Source organism: Salvelinus fontinalis, unplaced genomic scaffold (assembly GCF_029448725.1).
Source record: "Salvelinus fontinalis isolate EN_2023a unplaced genomic scaffold, ASM2944872v1 scaffold_0126, whole genome shotgun sequence".
Classification (NCBI taxonomy): domain Eukaryota; kingdom Metazoa; phylum Chordata; class Actinopteri; order Salmoniformes; family Salmonidae; genus Salvelinus; species Salvelinus fontinalis.
This window is the reverse complement of record NW_026600335.1, coordinates 265,001-283,246: the sequence shown is the minus strand read 5'-3', so window position 1 is coordinate 283,246 and position 18,246 is coordinate 265,001. Positions and strand designations below refer to the sequence as shown.

At 41.1% G+C, this 18,246-nt stretch overlaps 1 protein-coding gene across 2 annotated transcripts in view; it reads right to left on the bottom strand.

Moving 5' to 3' along the window:
* LOC129843361 (glutamate receptor ionotropic, kainate 1) overlaps window positions 1-18,246 on the bottom strand; it is a 173,198-nt gene that overhangs the window by 92,361 nt on the left and 62,591 nt on the right. For both annotated transcript variants that reach the window (XR_008757825.1, XM_055912060.1), the window contains exons 2-6: window positions 17,594-17,761; window positions 13,103-13,197; window positions 8,053-8,215; window positions 3,289-3,470; window positions 1,715-1,768 (exon numbers count right to left, since the gene is read on the bottom strand). Coding sequence is in view for 1 of the 2 variants with exons in the window: in XM_055912060.1 (XP_055768035.1) it covers window positions 1,715-1,768; window positions 3,289-3,470; window positions 8,053-8,215; window positions 13,103-13,197; window positions 17,594-17,761 (662 nt within the window). In the remaining variant the exon portion in view is untranslated. The remainder of the gene's footprint in view (window positions 1-1,714; window positions 1,769-3,288; window positions 3,471-8,052; window positions 8,216-13,102; window positions 13,198-17,593; window positions 17,762-18,246) is intronic.

Genomic DNA, 18,246 nt, shown 5'->3' with positions numbered 1-18,246 from the left:
TGGAGTTAGTAGCAAACAGGTCCCGAGGAGGGAGAAACACCTGGAGTTAGTAACAAACAGGTCCTGAGGAAGGAGAAACACCTGGAGTTAGTAACAAACAGGTCCTGAGGAAGGAGAAACACCTGGAGTTAGTAACAAACAGGTCCTGAGGAGGGAGAAACACCTGGAGTTAGTAACAAACAGGTCCTGAAGAGGGAGAAACACCTGGAGTTAGTAACAAACAGGTCCTGAGGAGGGAGAAACACCTGGAGTTAGTAACAAACAGGTCCTGAGGAGGGAGAAACACCTGGAGTTAGTAACAAACAGGTCCTGAGGAAGGAGAAACACCTGGAGTTAGTAACAAACAGGTCCTGAGGAAGGAGAAACACCTGGAGTTTGTGTGATCAGTCAATGGCACAAGGTTAAATAACGTGGTCAGGGTAAACTCCAGACTCTACCTATAATCGTCAATACTGATTGATCTTTCACCGCTACTTATAATCCTCAAAATGATTGATCTTTCAGCCCTATCAATAATCATCAAAACGATTGACCTTTCATCCCTACCCAAAACCCTCAAAACGATTGACCTTTCACCACTACTTATAATCCTCAAAACAATTGGCCTTTCAGCCCTATCAATAATCCTCAAAACGATGGACCTTTCACCCCTACCTTTAATCCTCAAAATAAATTGACCTTTCACCCCTACCTATAATCCTCAAAACAAATTGACCTTTCAAAGGATATACTCAGAGAAACTCAAAACGATGGGAGGAGAATGTAATATGTAATACCATGGCATTTGAGAAAAGTACACATATTACTATTCCGTTAGATTTCAACACACCTGTTTGGTTTGAACGGTGTACACCAGCAGTCTTTATATTACCCTTATAGGCCGTGTCTGGATACCCGTACTTAAGGTCTGAATCGTAGGCATTTTGGGTATATGAAAAAATAAAGTTTTATTTTATGTGACATTTCTAAAATGTTGTATGCTTTAAATGCCAGTATTTCCTACTCATTTAGGCTTTTCATCTTGTAGAATTCTCTGCTCACTATTGAGGAAGAGAATCGTATTTCCGAAAGCCACGTGTTTTGACAACAGCTGATAATCAGCTGAGGAGGGGCGCGCTGTACCAAAATGAACCAATGGCGGGAATCAATGCAATTGCACATTTAGATGAGGTTGTCACGCCCTGACCTTAGAGAGACATTTTATTTCTCTACTTGGTGAGGTCAGGGTGGGATTTGGGGTGGGCATTCTACGTTTTCTATTTCTTTGTTTTTAGGCCGAGTGTGGTTCCCAATCAGAGGAAGCTGTCTATCGTTGTCTCTGATTGGGAATCATACTTAGACAGCCTTTTTTTCCCACCTAATGTTGTGGGTAATTATTTATTTTCTGTGAGTGTTTGTGTGCGCCACGGTTGCGTCACGGTCGGTTTCTGTTTACCTGTTTGTTTTTTGTGAAGGTTTCACTCCTATTAAAGATGTGGAGTTACATGCCCGCTGCGCCTTGGCTCATTTATGACAGGGAGTTTGAAGACAGTGAACGTGACAGAGGTATTCTCAGTAGCAGGACACTAGCACTCTGGTTATTTGTTACTTCCTGCATTCGTTTTGACCAAACAGTAACGTTGTAAATCGTATGTATTACGATTAGTACGATTTAGTACACCGTGTGCCGTTTAGACACACGGCCTGAATCAGAGTCATAAAACAATGTTCTTACCAGAGTAGTGAAGAAGAAGTGGTAATACTCAGTCATCATCCCCATGGACATGATCTGTATAGGAGAGACAGAGAGGATGAGTCCCAAAGGGCACCCTATTTCCTTTATAGTGCACTACTTATGACCAGGACTCATAGGGCAATGGTTAAAAAAAGTATACTATATAGGAAATAGGGTTCGGTTTGGGACAGAAGAGATAGACAGAGCTCAGCTTCACACACCACTAGTGTTCTGCCCAAGCCAGCACAAATCACATTTACTGGTTTAAACTCCATCCATCCATAACTATAGTCATACCACAGGGACCACTGTAAATGACACTCTTCCTCCGTTTCTAGCAGTGGCTCATTTTGTTTGGTATGCTCGCTGTGCATTTAGGTGACTGTATGAGTAATACACGGCTCGATTGGTACACGTTCGTGTGGCGTCTCCATTCATCTGTTTCACAGCTACTGGTTTTTTTAAATGTGTGTGTCTGAATAAAAACAACCTCGATTTGGCATTGGAAATGAACATACTGTAGGATTTCTGCAGGGGATAGAAAATCGACTAATCTGTCTGGCCACAAAATCCAAACTGGAATTGTGTTTAAAAGGACAGGAGATGAAAGGAGAGGAAGGGAGAGGAAATGACAGGAGAGGAAAGGAGAGGAAAGGAGAGGAGAGGAGAGGACAGGACAGGAGAGGAAAGGAAAGGAGAGGAAAGGAGAGGAGAGGAGAGGAGAGGAGAGGAGAGGAGAGGAGAGGAGAGGAGAGGAGAGGAGAGGAGAGGAAGGGAGAGGAAATGACAGGAGAGGAAAGGAGAGGAGAGGACAGGAGAGGAAAGGAAAGGAAAGGAGAGGAAAGGAGAGGAGAGGAGAGGAGAGGAGAGGAGAGGAGAGGAGAGGAGAGGAGAGGAGACGAAAGGAGAGGAAGGGAGAGGAAATTACAGGAGAGGAAAGGAGAGGAAAGGAGATGAAAGGAGAGGAACGGAGAGGAAATTACAGGAGAGGAAAGGAGAGGAGAGGAGAGGAAAGGAGACGAAAGGAGAGGAAGGGAGAGGAAATTACAGGAGAGGAAAGGAGAGGAAAGGAGAGGAGAAGAGAGGAAAGGACAGGAGAGGAGAGGAAATGAGACGAATGGAGAGGAAGGGAGAGGAGAGGAAAGGAGAGGAAAGGAGAAGGAGAGGAAAAAAGAGGAGAGGAAAGGAGAAGAAAATTGAGGAAAGGAGAGGAAAGGAGAAGAAATAAGAGGAAGGGAGAGGAGAGGAAAGGAGAGGAGAGGAAAGGAGAAGAAAGGATAGGAGAGGAGAGGAAATGATAGGAAATGAGAAGAAAGGAGAAGAAAAGAGAGTAAATGAGAAGAAAGGAGATGAAAGGAGAGGAAGGGAGAGGAAAGGAAAGGAGAGGAAAGGAGAGGAGAGGAGAAGAAAAGAAAGGAGAAGAAAAGAGAGTAAAGGAGAAGAAAAGATAGGAAAGGAAAGGAGAGGAGAAGAAAAGAAAGGAGAAGAAAAGAGAGTAAAGGAGAAGAAAGGATAAGAAAGGAAAGGAGAGGAGAGGAGAGGAAAGGAGAAGAAGGGTAAGCATACATACTGACCTGTTTGAGTACGTCTGCGGAGGTCTGGTAGGAACAGTCGAAGATGACATAGAACTCTTTCCCCTTCTTCATCTCCTTTAGTAACGGCCGGGCGTCTTTACTCTCCGTCGGCAGCTGGCGAATCTTAATCTTGATGCTGTACCTGGACGGAGCTTTGATCAGCTCCTGAAGACGAATTAACCCTGGGACAGAGAAAGAGAAGGAAATAAATACAGAAATATGTTATGGGTAAAAGGGGCTTTGCAAACCGATCCTGCTTCAAAGCAGATTAAAGATACAGTCCGGGGATCTAAAGCACTTACAAATTCGTAACATATCATACGATTTGGATGACGTAGGTCAAAGCAGTAAATTCAATGTGACCCTTCAGATCAGACAACGTGTTTGAGAGATGAGTAAAGGACGAAACCAAACTCCAGCAATAATATGATATGACTGGAGAGGAAATGCATCTGGAGAGGAACCAAACTCTGAAGCCTATTGGCCCTGGTCAAAAAATTGTTTAGAGTAGGATGGTAGAGGGTTTGTTTAGAGTAGGATGGTAGAGGGATTGTTTAGAGTAGGATGGTAGAGGGATTGTTTAGAGTAGGATGGTAGAGGGATTGTTTAGAGTAGGATGGTAGAGGGATTGTTTAGAGTAGGATGGTAGAGGGATTGTTTAGAGTAGGATGGTAGAGGGGTGGTTTAGAGTAGGATGGTAGAGGGGTGGTTTAGAGTAGGATGGTAGAGGGTTTGTTTAGAGTAGGATGGTAGAGGGGTGGTTTAGAGTAGGATGGTAGAGGGTTTGTTTAGAGTAGGATGGTAGAGGGGTGGTTTAGAGTAGGATGGTAGAGGGTTTGTTTAGAGTAGGATGGTAGAGGGTTTGTTTAGAGTAGAATGGTAGAGGGATTGTTTATAGGATGGTAGAGGGGTGGTTTAGAGTAGGATGGTAGAGGGGTGGTTTAGAGTAGGATGGTAGAGGGTTTGTTTAGAGTAGGATGGTAGAGGGATTGTTTAGAGTAGGATGGTAGAGGGATTGTTTAGAGTAGGATGGTAGAGGGTTTGTTTAGAGTAGGATGGTAGAGGGATTGTTTAGAGTAGGATGGTAGAGAGGTGGTTTAGAGTAGGATGGTAGAGGGATTGTTTAGAGTAGGATGGTAGAGGGTTTGTTTAGAGTAGGATGGTAGAGGGATTGTTTAGAGTAGGATGGTAGAGGGGTGGTTTAGAGTAGGATGGTAGAGGGGTGGTTTAGAGTAGGATGGTAGAGGGATTGTTTAGAGTAGGATGGTAGAGGGATTGTTTAGAGTAGGATGGTAGAGGGATTGTTCATGGTAGAGGGATTGTTAAGAGTAGGATGGTGCTATCATATAACGACAAAGTGAAAATAGGTTTTTAGAAATGTTTGCACATTTATTTAAAATGAAATACAGAAATATTTCATTTATATAAGTATTTACACTCCTGAGTCAATACATGTTAGTTAGAATAACCTTTGGCAGCGATTACAGCTGTGAGTCTTTCTGGGTAAGTCACTAAGAGTGATTACAGATTTGAGTCTTTCTGGGTAAGTCTCTAAGAGTGATTACAGCTGTGAGTCTTTCTGGGTAAGTCTCTAAAAGTGATTACAGCTTTGAGTCTTTCTGGGTAAGTCTCTAAGAGTGATTACAGCTGTGAGTCTTTCTGGGTAAGTCTCTAAGAGTGATTACAGCTGTGAGTCTTTCTGTGTAAGTCTCTAAGAGTGATTACAGCTGTGAGTCTTTCTGGGTAAGTCTCTAAAAGTGATTACAGCTGTGAGTCTTTCTGGGTAAGTCTCTAAAAGTGATTACAGCTGTGAGTCTTTTTGGGTAAGTCTCTAAGAGTGATTACAGCTTTGAGTCTTTCTGGGTAAGTCTCTAAGAGGGATTACAGCTGTGAGTCTTTCTGGGTAAGTCTCTAAGAGTGATTACAGCTGTGAGTCTTTCTGGGTAAGTCTCTAAGAGTGATTACAGCTGTGAGTCTTTCTGGGTAAGTCTCTAAGAGTGATTACAGCTGTGAGTCTTTCTGGGTACATCTCTAAGAGTGATTACAGCTGTGAGTCATTCTGGGTAAGTCTCTAAGAGTGATCACAGCTGTGAGTCTTTCTGGGTAAGTCTCTAAGAGTGATTACAGCTGTGAGTCTTTCTGGGTAAGTCTCTAAGAGTGATTACAGCTGTGAGTCTTTCTGGGTAAGTCTCTAAGAGTGATTACAGCTGTGAGTCTTTCTGGGTAAGTCTCTAAGAGTGATTACAGCTGTGAGTCTTTCTGGGTAAGTCTCTAAGAGTGATTTCAGCTGTGAGTCTTTCTGGCTAAGTCTCTAAGAGTGATTACAGCTTTGAGTCTTTCTGGGTAAGTCTCTAAGAGTGATTACAGCTGTGAGTCTTTCTGGGTAAGTCTCTAAGAGTGATTACAGCTGTGAGTCTTTCTGGGTAAGTCTCTAAGAGTGATTACAGCTGTGAGTCTTTCTGGGTAAGTCTCTAAGAGTGATTACAGCTTTGAGTTTTTCTGGGTAAGTCTCTAAGAGTGATTACAGCTGTGAGTCTTTCTGGGTAAGTCTCTAAGAGTGATTACAGCTGTGAGTCTTTCTGGGTAAGTCTCTAAGAGTGATTACAGCTGTGAGTCTTTCTGGGTAAGTCTCTAAGAGTGATTACAGCTGTGAGTCTTTCTGGGTAAGTCTCTAAGAGTGATTACAGCTGTGAGTCTTTCTGGGTAAGTCTCTAAGAGTGATTACAGCTGTGAGTCTTTCTGGGTAAGTCTCTAAGAGCTTTGCACACCTGGATTGCACAATAAATGTTGCACATTATTATATTTGAAATTCTTCAAGCTCTGTCAAGTTAGTTGTTGATCATTGCTAGACTGCCGTTTTCAAGTCTTGCCATAGATTTTCAGGCCAATTTAAGTCAAAAATGTAACTAGGCCACTCAGGAACATTCAATGTCGTCTTGGTAAGCAACTCCAGTGTATATTTGGACTTGTGTTCTAAGTTATTGTCCTGCTGAAAGGGGAATTTGTCTCCCAGTGCCTGTTGGAAAGCCTGCGCTTAGCTCTATCACAACCACTAAACTCAGCAATTGTTTTAAAGTCACCATTGTCCTCATGGTGAAATCCCTGAGCGGTTTCCTTCTTCTCCGGCAACCGAGTTAGGAAGGACGCCTATATCTTTGTAGTGACTGGGTGTATTGATACACCATCCAAAGTGTAATGAATAACTTCACCATGCTCAAAGGGATATTCAATTTGTGCTTTTTTTTAAATCCATCTACCAATAGGTACCCTTCATTGAGAGGCAATGGAAAACCTCTCTGGTATTTGTTCACTGCTTGACTGAGGGACCTTACATATAATTGTATGTGTGGGGTACAGCGATGAGGTAGTCATAATAAGAAAAGTTAAACACTCACTGCACATAGAGTCCATGCAGCTTATTTTGTGACTTGTTAAGCAAATCTTTACCCCAGAACGTATTTAGGTTTGCCATAACAAAGGGGTTGAATACTGATTGACTCAAGACATTTCAGATTTTCATTTCTATATAATTTGTAAACATTTCGAAAAACATAAATCCACTTTGACATTATGGGGTATTGTGTATAGGTCAGTGACACAACATCGACATCTCAATTGAATCCAGTTTAAATTCAGGCTGTAACACAACAACATGTAGAAAAAGTCAAGGGGTGTGACTACTTTATGATGCCGCTGTATTGCCACATTGCAAGACAGCACAGCACAAACAGATCTGGGACCAGGCTAATAAACAGATCTGGGACCAGACTAATAAACAGATCTGGGACCAGGCTAATAAACAGATCTGGGACCAGGCTAATAAACAGATCTGGGACCAGGCTAATAAACAGATCTGGGACCAGGCTAATAAATAGATCTGGGACCAGACTAATAAACAGATCTGGGACCAGGCTAATAAACAGATCTGGGACCAGACTAATAAACAGATCTGGGACCAGGCTAATAAACAGATCTGGGACCAGGCTAATAAACAGATCTGGGACCAGGCTAATAAACAGATCTGGGACCAGCTAATAAACAGATCTGGGACCAGGCTAATAAACAAACACTCCGAGTGACATTTTCATCTATATATAGGTATTTCAACTACTAACCCTTCATAACACCATGCAGCATCCCATCTAACACAAAGCAAAGAAGAGTCCTAGGCTGCATCCCAAACAGCACCCTATTTCCTATGTACTGCAGTACTTTTGACCAAGCCCTATGGGCCCTGCTACTTCTCATTCTTGGCTGATGCAAGCAAACAATCTTTCAATATTATTAGAGCCATTGCTGCTGATGCCTTTTACAAATATAATAGCCCCAAATCTACAGAACTATGTGATTACTAAGACCTATAGCATTGCTTTTTACTAGGAAAGTTGGCTCTTCTCGATGTAGCATTGCTAGAGTAACCTGCCAAGGCTATCCTCTATCACCCTTAGCTTTTTGCTGCCCCCCCCCCCCCCCCAGCCTACATCTAGGGCCCAGATGTTCCTGGTCTTTTCAGTGACATCGATCACATCCTGTCTCACTGTCCAGGTCAGATCATTGACCACACGTGTCTTCTTAATCCAGAGGTAATTGTCTGTTAAGATCAAACTGAAGGGGAAATTCATGTCTCTCAACTTCAACGTTCGCTGTCGTCCAAGAGTTGCTGAATATCCTCTTCCCTTCAGTTTGCTCCTCAATTGCTGCACCTTGGTCTGAGAATGAGGTAGTGGCAGTGCTCCCTTCCCTTTGTCTGTTTAGATCACTCACCAGTTGCATCCTCGTAAACCACGGTGACTGTCTTCCACTTGTAGTACTGTACGATGTCCAGTATGGCTCTGCTGATGGAGGCATACTCTGGGTACAGGTTGATGTAGAAGCTGTCCTTGTTGTCCACAGAGGGGTGTTTCCACCGGGTCTGAATATGGGGTACCTTAGGGGGGACATAAATACAATGTTTATTTTTCATCAATGTAACGATATGTTAATTAAGTGATGTCATGTTAAGTGATCATTTGTTATGTGAGGAACACAAATGCAATGTTTTTATTTATTTTACTCGAGAACCACATTAGAAATAAGCTTAAAGCTTTCATGTGTTCTCCTCTGGGAATTCTTTGTACTTTTAAATGGTTTTAAACGATACAAATAGTTTTTACCCCCCAAAAAATCAATCAGTCAATCAATCAACCAATCAATTTTAAACAATATGATGTTATGTGATGGTGTGCTATGTTATGTTGTGTGATATGTTATGTGATGGTATGTTAAGTTACGATGGTTCCTTCTTTAAAAGTTGTGTCATACTGCGGTACACCTTGCGTGCTGCTGCAGCATTTTGTGGCACGTTATCTGTGGCACGTTTGTCAGCCATTTTTTCTGTTATTGCTAGTTTGACCACCAGAGGGCATCTTTGATAAGGATTTGATAGTCTTCCGTATTGGCATTAAAAGAGAATTTAAAAACTTTTTTCGTAATAACATAGTATATCAGGATTGATTTTAAGAAATTTGGCTTCATTAATTTGATTAATATTATGGTGTTTCTATTCAGAGAAAAACGAAAAACGAAACCCTCAGGGTTTCCGTTAGGATGGAATGGAAAATATAGCACTGTACAACGGGAGGAAGGAGTAGGCTGTCTGTGTAAATAAGAATTTGTTCTTACCTGACTTGCCTAGTTAAATAAAGGTTACATGAAGAGCATATCATTTCTGCACTCTAATATTCTAATTATTGTCTAACCAATACTCAAACGGCGATTAAGTGAAATTAAAAAATCTTATTGATTTATCAAGACGAGTCCCCATGCTTACCTCAGAGCAGCGTGAAACGATGCTAAAATAGTTGTAGGCTTTTGCTTCTAACTTCAATATGCCCTTTAAATAAATAACACAATTTTTAACCTCATAGCGCTAGGGGTCAGAATTTTTTTTTTTTTTAAATAACGTGCCCAACGTAAATGAACATTTTCTCTGGCCCAGATCGTAGACTATGCATATAATTTACAGATTAGGATCGAAAACACTCCAAAGTTTCCAAAACGGTCAAAATATTGTCTGTGAGTATAACAATACTTATTCTGCAAGCGAAAACCTGAGAAAATGTAACCCGGAAGTGATATATTATTTTTTTAACTGTGTTTCCTGGCCCGTCTAACCTCCATTTAAAGGGGTATCAACCCGATTCCTTTTCCAATGGCTTCCTCAGGCTGTGACCAGGCTTTAGACATCGTTTCAGGCTTTTATTTTGAAAAATTAACACGTTTTTTCAAAACTAGTCAAGTGTCCTCCGAATAGTTCTTGCGCACGCGAGAGGAGCTCACCATTTTCCGTTTGTCTCTTATTGAATATGTAATGGTCCGGTTGAAATATTAGCGATTATGTTTGTTAAAAACAACCCGAGGATTGATTATAAAAAAAATATTTGACATGTTTCTACGACCATTGCGGATACTTTTTGGAATTTGTCAAACAGAACACGGCTTTGATTTTCTGAGCATAATGCGCAACCCAAATGGCGTTTTTTTGTGATAAAAAGAATATTTATCAAACAAAAATAACATTTGTTGTGTAACTGGGAGTCTCGTGAGTGGAAACATTCGAAGATTATCAAAGGTAAGGGATTAATTTCATTGCTTTTCTGACTTTTGTGACCAAGCTAACCAAGCTAATATAAGGCTAGCTTGTAGCATTGAAATATACCCTCACAAAAGCTTGGATTTCTTTCGCTGTAAAGTATATTTTCAAAATCTGACATGATAGGTGGATTAACAACAAGCTAAGCTGTGTTTTGGTATATTTCACTTGTGATTGCATGATTATAAATATTTTTTGTAATATTTTTGCATTTGGCACACTGCAATTTTAGCAGGTTGCTAAGAAATGTGATCCCGTAAAAGTGATCCGTAGCTGACAGAAGTTAACAGCACATTACTCAACACCAGGGAGACTCATTTCTCCTATGGTAGGCCTACAATATATATCGAAAATAAGAAAAAAATATCAATGACATGACTCTCCACCAATAATTACATTTAGAGGATTGGTGGACTCTATATTAATATCTAAGGGGCATTTTCCTTACATTTAGAGGATTGGAGGACTCTATATTAATATCTAAGAGGCATTTTCCTTACATTTAGAGGATTGGAGTACTATATTAATATCTAAGGGGCATTTTCCTTAAATTTAGAGGATTGGAGGTCTCTATTAATATCTAAGGGGCATTTTCCGTTAGGATCTGTGAGAATATTTGAGAATATCTAAGGGGCTTTTATATAATTCAAAATTAATTAATAATAATAATCACTTTGTTTAAAAAGTAATGATATTTTGGAGATTCATTTTTCATTTAACCTAGAGTGAGCGAGAAAAAGGGCAATTCTTGAACATGGGGTGAGACATTCTCACTAATTTGTAAATAAAGCCAGATTGTTATTTAGAACTATTTATTTCTGGAGAAACCTAACTTGATTATTTAGCAGACATCACAATCTTATATTCAGTCAACATGAAGATTATTGTTGAAATGAATTGCTCGACTGGTGTAGGTTTTTCCCCATCTGTTGGTGTGCGCCACTTACACAACAATTTAGCAATATTTTCAGCACCAGAAACTGTTATCGAAAGCGCTGCGGTTGCCGCCAGTTGTTTTTTAAATTTTACCTTTATTTAAAGAGGCAAGTCAGGTAAGAACAATTCTTATTTACAATGACGGCCTACCCCCCCGGCCAAACCCGGACGACGCTGGGCCAATTGTGCGCCGCCCTATGGCATTCCCAATCACGGTCGGATGTGATACAGCCTGAATTCGAACCAGGGACTGTAGTAAAGGCTCTTGCACCGAGATGACGCGAGCCATGACCAATATATATATATTTTCCCGAATCCCTCTGGAATTTTCATTACGCACACCTGTCCTCTATTCCCATTGATTAGTACTTGTGTAAGTGTACCCTTTGGTTTCCATTGGGCTGTCGATTATTGTTACAATGTCCGTTGGTGCGTGTGAGGACCTGTGCTGTGTGTTTTGGATTTCGTGCCCTTTGTGAATTGCGCAGATGATTACGGGTCTCGTCCCGTGTGTTAATCATTGTGCGCGTGTGTTATTTATTTGAGGTCCTCCTCACTCTTTTGTTTGGGTTTCTACCCTGTGTTTTGTTACGTGTTTCTTTGGTCTTCGTCCCCCGTGCCTTTACACGGCACGACTTAATTTTGGTGAAATAAAAAATATATATTACACATTCCTGCGCCTGCTGCCCGAATCATAGAACTACTTTTCTAAGTGTTCTGATACTTCTAGCTTGGAGTTGTATTTTTATGATAACATAGCTACAGTATTTCACTTTTTAATGTGTATAGTATTGCTTACTAGGTGTTGTCCAATCAATTTTGTAACCACTCTTATTGTGGGAAGCTTGTGGAAGGCAACCCGAAACGTTTGACCCAAGTTTAACAATTTAAAGGCAATGCTACCAAATACTAATTGAGTGTATGTAAACTTCTGACCCACTGGGAACGTGATGAAAGAAATAAAAGCTGAAATAAATCATTCTCACTACTATTATTCTGACATTTCACACTCTTAAAATAAAGTGGTGATCCTATCTGACCTAAGACAAGGAATTTTTACTAGGATTAAATGTCAGGAATTGTGAAAAACTGAGTATAAATGTATTTGGCTAAGGTGTATGTAAACTTCTGACTTCAACTGTTTATAATATACAGTTTTTGTTTTCATAACATTAACTGTGTGTAGGTAGATACGTGTGTAGGTAGATGTGGATAGATAGATACTGATTATTTGTTGCAAGTTGGGAAAGGAGGTTCATGCCTAGCTCGGCTATTATACAATTCTTTAGTAAAGGTTCTTGTTCAGCTAGTAGCCCACCCTACTACGCTTGTGAAAACCTAATAATAATACCTTTTCCCCCTTTCCACGTTAAAGATTCCAATTGATAAAGTGTTTTTAGCCACAATCGGCCCCAACCCCAATTAATACATTTGGGCCCAGTCGATAGGATGCTGAACTTTGTTCTAGAATGTTGAGAATGTTGGTTCGAAACCTGCTCCCTGCTTGTTTCATGACATTATTATGCCTGACTATCCAGCAAATAGCCTGGATTGGTACTCCCATCTCGTTCCTGCTCTCTTACATGCGTCATTCTCCACCTGAGTGGCTCGCTTGTGGGCGTGTTGGCAGGATGCACTCATTTGTATTCTGTATATACAAATCAGCCTTTACTTAAATCATGTTTCTAGTCTATTGCATAGTTACAATGTGTAATCATTGATGTCCCAGGAGCAGGAGTGGTAAACACTGTTGAAGTGTATAATTGTAATACATACATGCAGACACAGCATCATTCAAATAAATAATAGTTTGATACACCTGGTATTGGATAAGACTGAAAAATAACTTGCTAAATTCCAAATTTCGTAAATTAAGTTTATGACCAAAAAATATGCACAATCGTTTGTCTCTACATTAACTAACATATTCCTCTCAATTGTACATTTTTTGCTTGACTCGTTATGACATTATAATTACTTAAATTAGCTTCCACTGTAATGTTTTGTCAGCCATCTTTGCTGAAGAAAGTCACCAGGGATGGGTGGCTCAGGTCAAATACGTCATTGGACCCACTCGATATGATTGGTCATTTAAAAACCTTGGGACCCAAAGGCATAATGAGTGCTCTAACTCCCCCTGGTGGTGGTCTGGAGCAATGACGCCATGACGCTGGGTACCTCTAAGTCCCGCTGTGTGGAAACTCGTAACTTTTAAAGGAGGAACCACTGTATGTGATAGTGTCTCACCTCCAGAGCATTGCAGATGGACTGGACAGCACTGACGGAGGAGCTGTGAGAAGGACCAAACACTGCCCCGACACCCAGAGCCAACTGGTCACAGGCTGGGAGAGGGACAGTAGAGAGGGACTGTTATTTTCTGCACCTCAAATGGCTCCTTATTACATTCAGAAAGTATTCACACCCCTTGACTTTTTCCACATGTTATATTTTTACAGCCTACATTTTGAAATAGATAACATTTAGATTTTCATTCATTCAAACACACCATGCCCAATGATGGCAAAATAGAATTATGTTTTTAATATTTTAATTTTATTAATAAAAGCAACATAAAAAAAGTTGAAATGTCTTGTTAAGTGTTCAACCCCTATATAAAATTAGCTTAACAAGTCACATAATAAGTTGCAATAAACCAGATTTTTTGAATGACATCCTCATCTCTCTCATCTACAATTATCTATAAGGTTCCTCAGTCGAGCAGTGCATTTCAAACACAGATTCAACCACAAAGACCAGGGAGGTTTTCCAATGCCTCGCAAAGAAGGGCACCTATTGGATTAAAAATACATTTCAAAACATTGAATATCCCTTGGAGCACGGTGAATTTATTAATTACACTTTGGATGGTGTATCAATACACCCAGTCACTACAAAGATACAGGCGTCCTTCCTAACTCAGTTGCTGGAGAGGAAGGAAACAGGTCAGGGATTTCACCATGAGGCCAATGGGGACTGTAAAACCGTTGCAGAGTTTAGTGGTTGTGATAGAGCTAAGCACAGGCTTTCCAACAGGCACTGGGAGACAAATTCCCCTTTCAGCAGGACAATAACTTAGAACACAAGTCCAAATATACACTGGAGTTGTTTATGTGTTATATTTGGGGCAAATCCAATACAACACACTACTGAGTACCACTCTCCATATTTTCAATCATAGTGGTGGCTGCATCACGTTATAGGAATGCTTGTAATCATTAAGGACTGGGGAGTTCTTCAGGATAAAAAAGCAACAGAATGAAGCTACTCCAGTGTATCACAGGCAAAATCCTAGAGGAAAACCTGGTTCAGTCTGCATTCCACCAGACACTGGGAAATGGATTTCCCTTTCAGTAGGACAATAACCTAAAACACAAAGCCAAATATACACAGGCAAAATCCTAGAGGAAAACCTGGTTCAGTCTGCATTCCACCAGACACTGGGAGATGGATTTCCCTTTCAGTAGGACAATAACCTAAAACACAAGGCCAAATATACACTGGAGTAGCTTACCAAGAAGACAGTGAATGTTCCTAAATGGCCGAGTGACAGTTTTGATTTAAATCTACTTGAAAATCGATGGTAAGACCTGACAATGGTGTTCTAGCAATGACCAGGTGCTGACCTGCTGCACCCTCGACAACTGTGATTATTATTATATGACCCTGCTGGTCATCTATGAACATTTGAACATCTTGGGCATGTTCTGTTATAATCTCCACCCGGCACAGCCAGAAGAGGACTGGCCACCCCTCATAGCCTGGTCCCTCTCTAGGTTTCTTCCTAGGTTTTGGCCTTTCTAGGGAGTTTTTCCTAGCCGCCGTGCTTCTACACCTGCATTGCTTGCAGTTTGGGGTTTTAGGCTGGGTTTCTGTACAGCACTTTGAGATATTAGCTGATGTAAGAAGGGCTTTATAAATCATTGGATTGATTGATTGATTGATCAACAACCACTTTGACAGAGCTTGAAGAATAACGTGCAAATATTGCACAATCCAGGTGTGGAAAGCTTTTAGAGACTAACCCAGTAAGACACACAGCTGTATTGACTGCCAAAGGTGATTCTAACATGTATTGAGTCAGGGGGCTGAATACTTATCGAATCAAGATACTGTTGAAGTCGGAAGTTTACATACACCTTAGCCAAATACATTTAAACTCAGTTTTTCACAATTCCTGACATGTAATCTTAGTAAAAAATTCCCTGTGTTAGGTCAGTTAGGATCACCACTTTATTTTGTGATTGTGAAATGTCAGAATAATAGTAGAGAGAATGATTTATTTCAGCTTTTATTTCTTTCATCACATTCCCAGTGGGTCAGAAGTTTACATACACTCAATTAGTATTTTGTAGCATTGCCTTTAAATTGTTTAACTTGAGTCAAACATTTTGGGTAGCCTTCCACAAGCTTCCCACAATAAGTTGGGTGAATTTTGGCCCATTCCCCCTAACCGACCTGGTGTAACTTAGTCGGGTTTGTAGGCCTTCTTGCTTGCACACGCTTTTTCAGTTCTGCCCACAGATTTTCTATGGGATTGAGGTCAGGGCTTTGTGATGGCCACTCCAATACCTTGACTTTGTTGTCCTTAAGCCATTTTGCCACAACTTTGGAAGTATGCTTGGGGTCATTTTCCATTTGGAAGACCCATTTGCGACCAAGCTTTAACTTCCTGACTGATGTCTTGAGATGTTGCTTCAATATATCCATATCATTTTCCTGCCTCATGATGCCATCTATTTTGTGAAGTGCACCAGTCCCTCCTGCAGCAAAGCACCCCCACAACATGATGCTGCCACCCCCGTGCTTCACGGTTGGGATAGTGTTCTTTGGCTTGCAAGCCTCCTCCTTTTCCCTCCAAACATAACGATGGTCATTATGGCCAAACAGTTCTATTTTTGTTTCATCAGACCAGAGGACATTTCTCGAAAAAGTACGATCTTTGTCCCCATGTGCAGTTGCAAACCGTAGTCTGGCCTTTTTTATGGCGGTTTTGGAGCAGTGGCTTCTTCCTTGCTGAGCGGCCTTTCATATTATGTTTATATAGGACTTGTTTTACTGTGGATATAGATACTTTTGTACCTGTTTCCTCCAGCATCTTCACAAGGTCCTCTGCTGTTGTTCTGGGATTGATTTTCACTTTTCGAACCAAAGTACGTTCATCTCTAGGAGACAGAACACGTCTCCTTCCTGAGCTGTATGACGGCTGCGAGGTCCCATTGTGTTTATACTTGCTTACTATTGTTTGTACAAATGAACGTGGTACCTTCAGGCATTTGGAAATTGATCCCAAGGATGAACCAGAATTGTGGAGGTCTACAATTTTTTGAGACTTATTTCTTTAGATTTCCCATGATGTCAAGCAAAGAGGCACTGCGTTTGAAGGTAGGCCTTGAAATACATCCACAGGTACACCTCCAATTGACTCAAATTATTTAAATTAGCCTATTGGAAGCTTCTAAAGCCATGACAAAATTTTCTGGAATTGTCCAAGCTGTTTAAAGACACCGTCAACTTAGTGTATGTAAACTTCTGACCCATTGGAATTGTGATACAGTGAATTATAAGTGAAATAATCTGTCTGTAAACAATTGCTTGGAAACTTACTTGTGTCATGCACAAAGTAGATGTCCTAACCGACTTGCCAAAACTATAGTTTGTTAACAAGAAATTTGTGGAGTGGTTGAAAAACGAGTTTTAATGACTCCAACCTAAGTGTTTGTAAACTTCCGACTTCAACTGTAGCTGCAGTACCTGTATTTCCATTTCATCAACTGTATTTAACTGTTTTATTTTTCCTGACTTTTTACAAATGTTAGAATCTTTCTTCCACTTTCACGTTACAGAGTATTTTATGAATATCGTTGACAAAAAAATGACAATTAAATAAATTTTTATACCACTTTGTAACACAACAAAATGTGGAATTAGTCAAGGGTGTGAATACTTTCTGAAATTACTGCATTACTTTTGACGAGGGCCCTAAAGGGGATACAGACAGAGATTTGACCAGGGCCCTAAAGGGGATACAGACAGAGATTTGACCAGGGCCCTAAAGGGGATACAGACAGAGATTTGACCAGGGCCCTAAAGGGGATACAGACAGAGATTTGACCAGGGCCCTAAAGGGGATACAGACAGAGATTTGACCAGGGCCCTAAAGGGGATACAGACAGAGATTTGACCAGGGCCCTATGAGGATACAGACAGAGATTTGACCAGGGCCCTACGAGGATACAGACAGAGATTTGACCAGGGCCCTACGAGGATACAGACAGAGATTTGACCAGGGCCCTACGAGGATACAGACAGAGATTTGACCAGGGCCCTACGAGGATACAGACAGAGATTTGACCAGGGCCCTACGAGGATACAGACAGAGATTTGACCAGGGCCCTACGAGGATACAGACAGAGATTTGACCAGGGCCCTACGAGGATACAGACCGAGATTTGACCAGGGCCCTACGAGGATACAGACAGAGATTTGACCAGGGCCCTAACGAGGATACAGACAGAGATTTGAACAGGGCCCTATGAGGATACAGACAGAGATTTGACCAGGGCCCTACGAGGATACAGACAGAGATTTGCCCAGTACCCTACGAGGATACAGACAGAGATTTGACCAGGGCTCTAACGAGGATACAGACAGAGATTTGACCAGGGCCCATGGGAAATATGGTGCCACTCGGTATAAAATAATTGACAATATAAAAATACAAATAACAACCACTCTTACCTCTTCTGGAGGCTTCGAAGCTGTCGAAGAGGTTTATTCTCTGGATGTCGTAGGTCAGGGTGGTGTTGGGCATTAAAGTCCGGTTCCTGTTGATGTTTGTGGCAGCGAATTTAAAGGCCAACTCCTCCACACTAATGGGCTCATTCTCAAGGGTCTCAAAGATACCCCCTGGAGAAACAGCAGAGAAGAGAGAGATGGGGGGGGGGGGGGTGAAAAATATATCATTATTACAGAAGAAGAAAGAGTAGTATGCATTCGTTTGTATCACTATCTGTCACTATCATTCCCTTATGCCCTCGTTTGTATCATTATCTGTCACTATCATTCCCTTATGCATTCGTTTGTATCATTATCTGTCACTATCATTTCCTTATGCCTTCGTCCAACCTAAAGTTGTGTAACGTGTCACATACTCCCAAGTCGTTTCATCGCACAGTGCCACTGACTGACCTATGGAATAGTTCCAGGGGAGATAAATGAGCCAATTGGAAGCTGGGGATGATTAGGAGAACCGTGATGGTTTGAGGGCCAGATTGGGAATTTAGCCAGGACACCGGGGTTAACACCCCTACTCTTACGGTAAGTACCATGGGATCTTTAATGACCTCAGAGAGTGAGAACAGCCGTTTAACGTCCCATCTGAAAAGATAGCA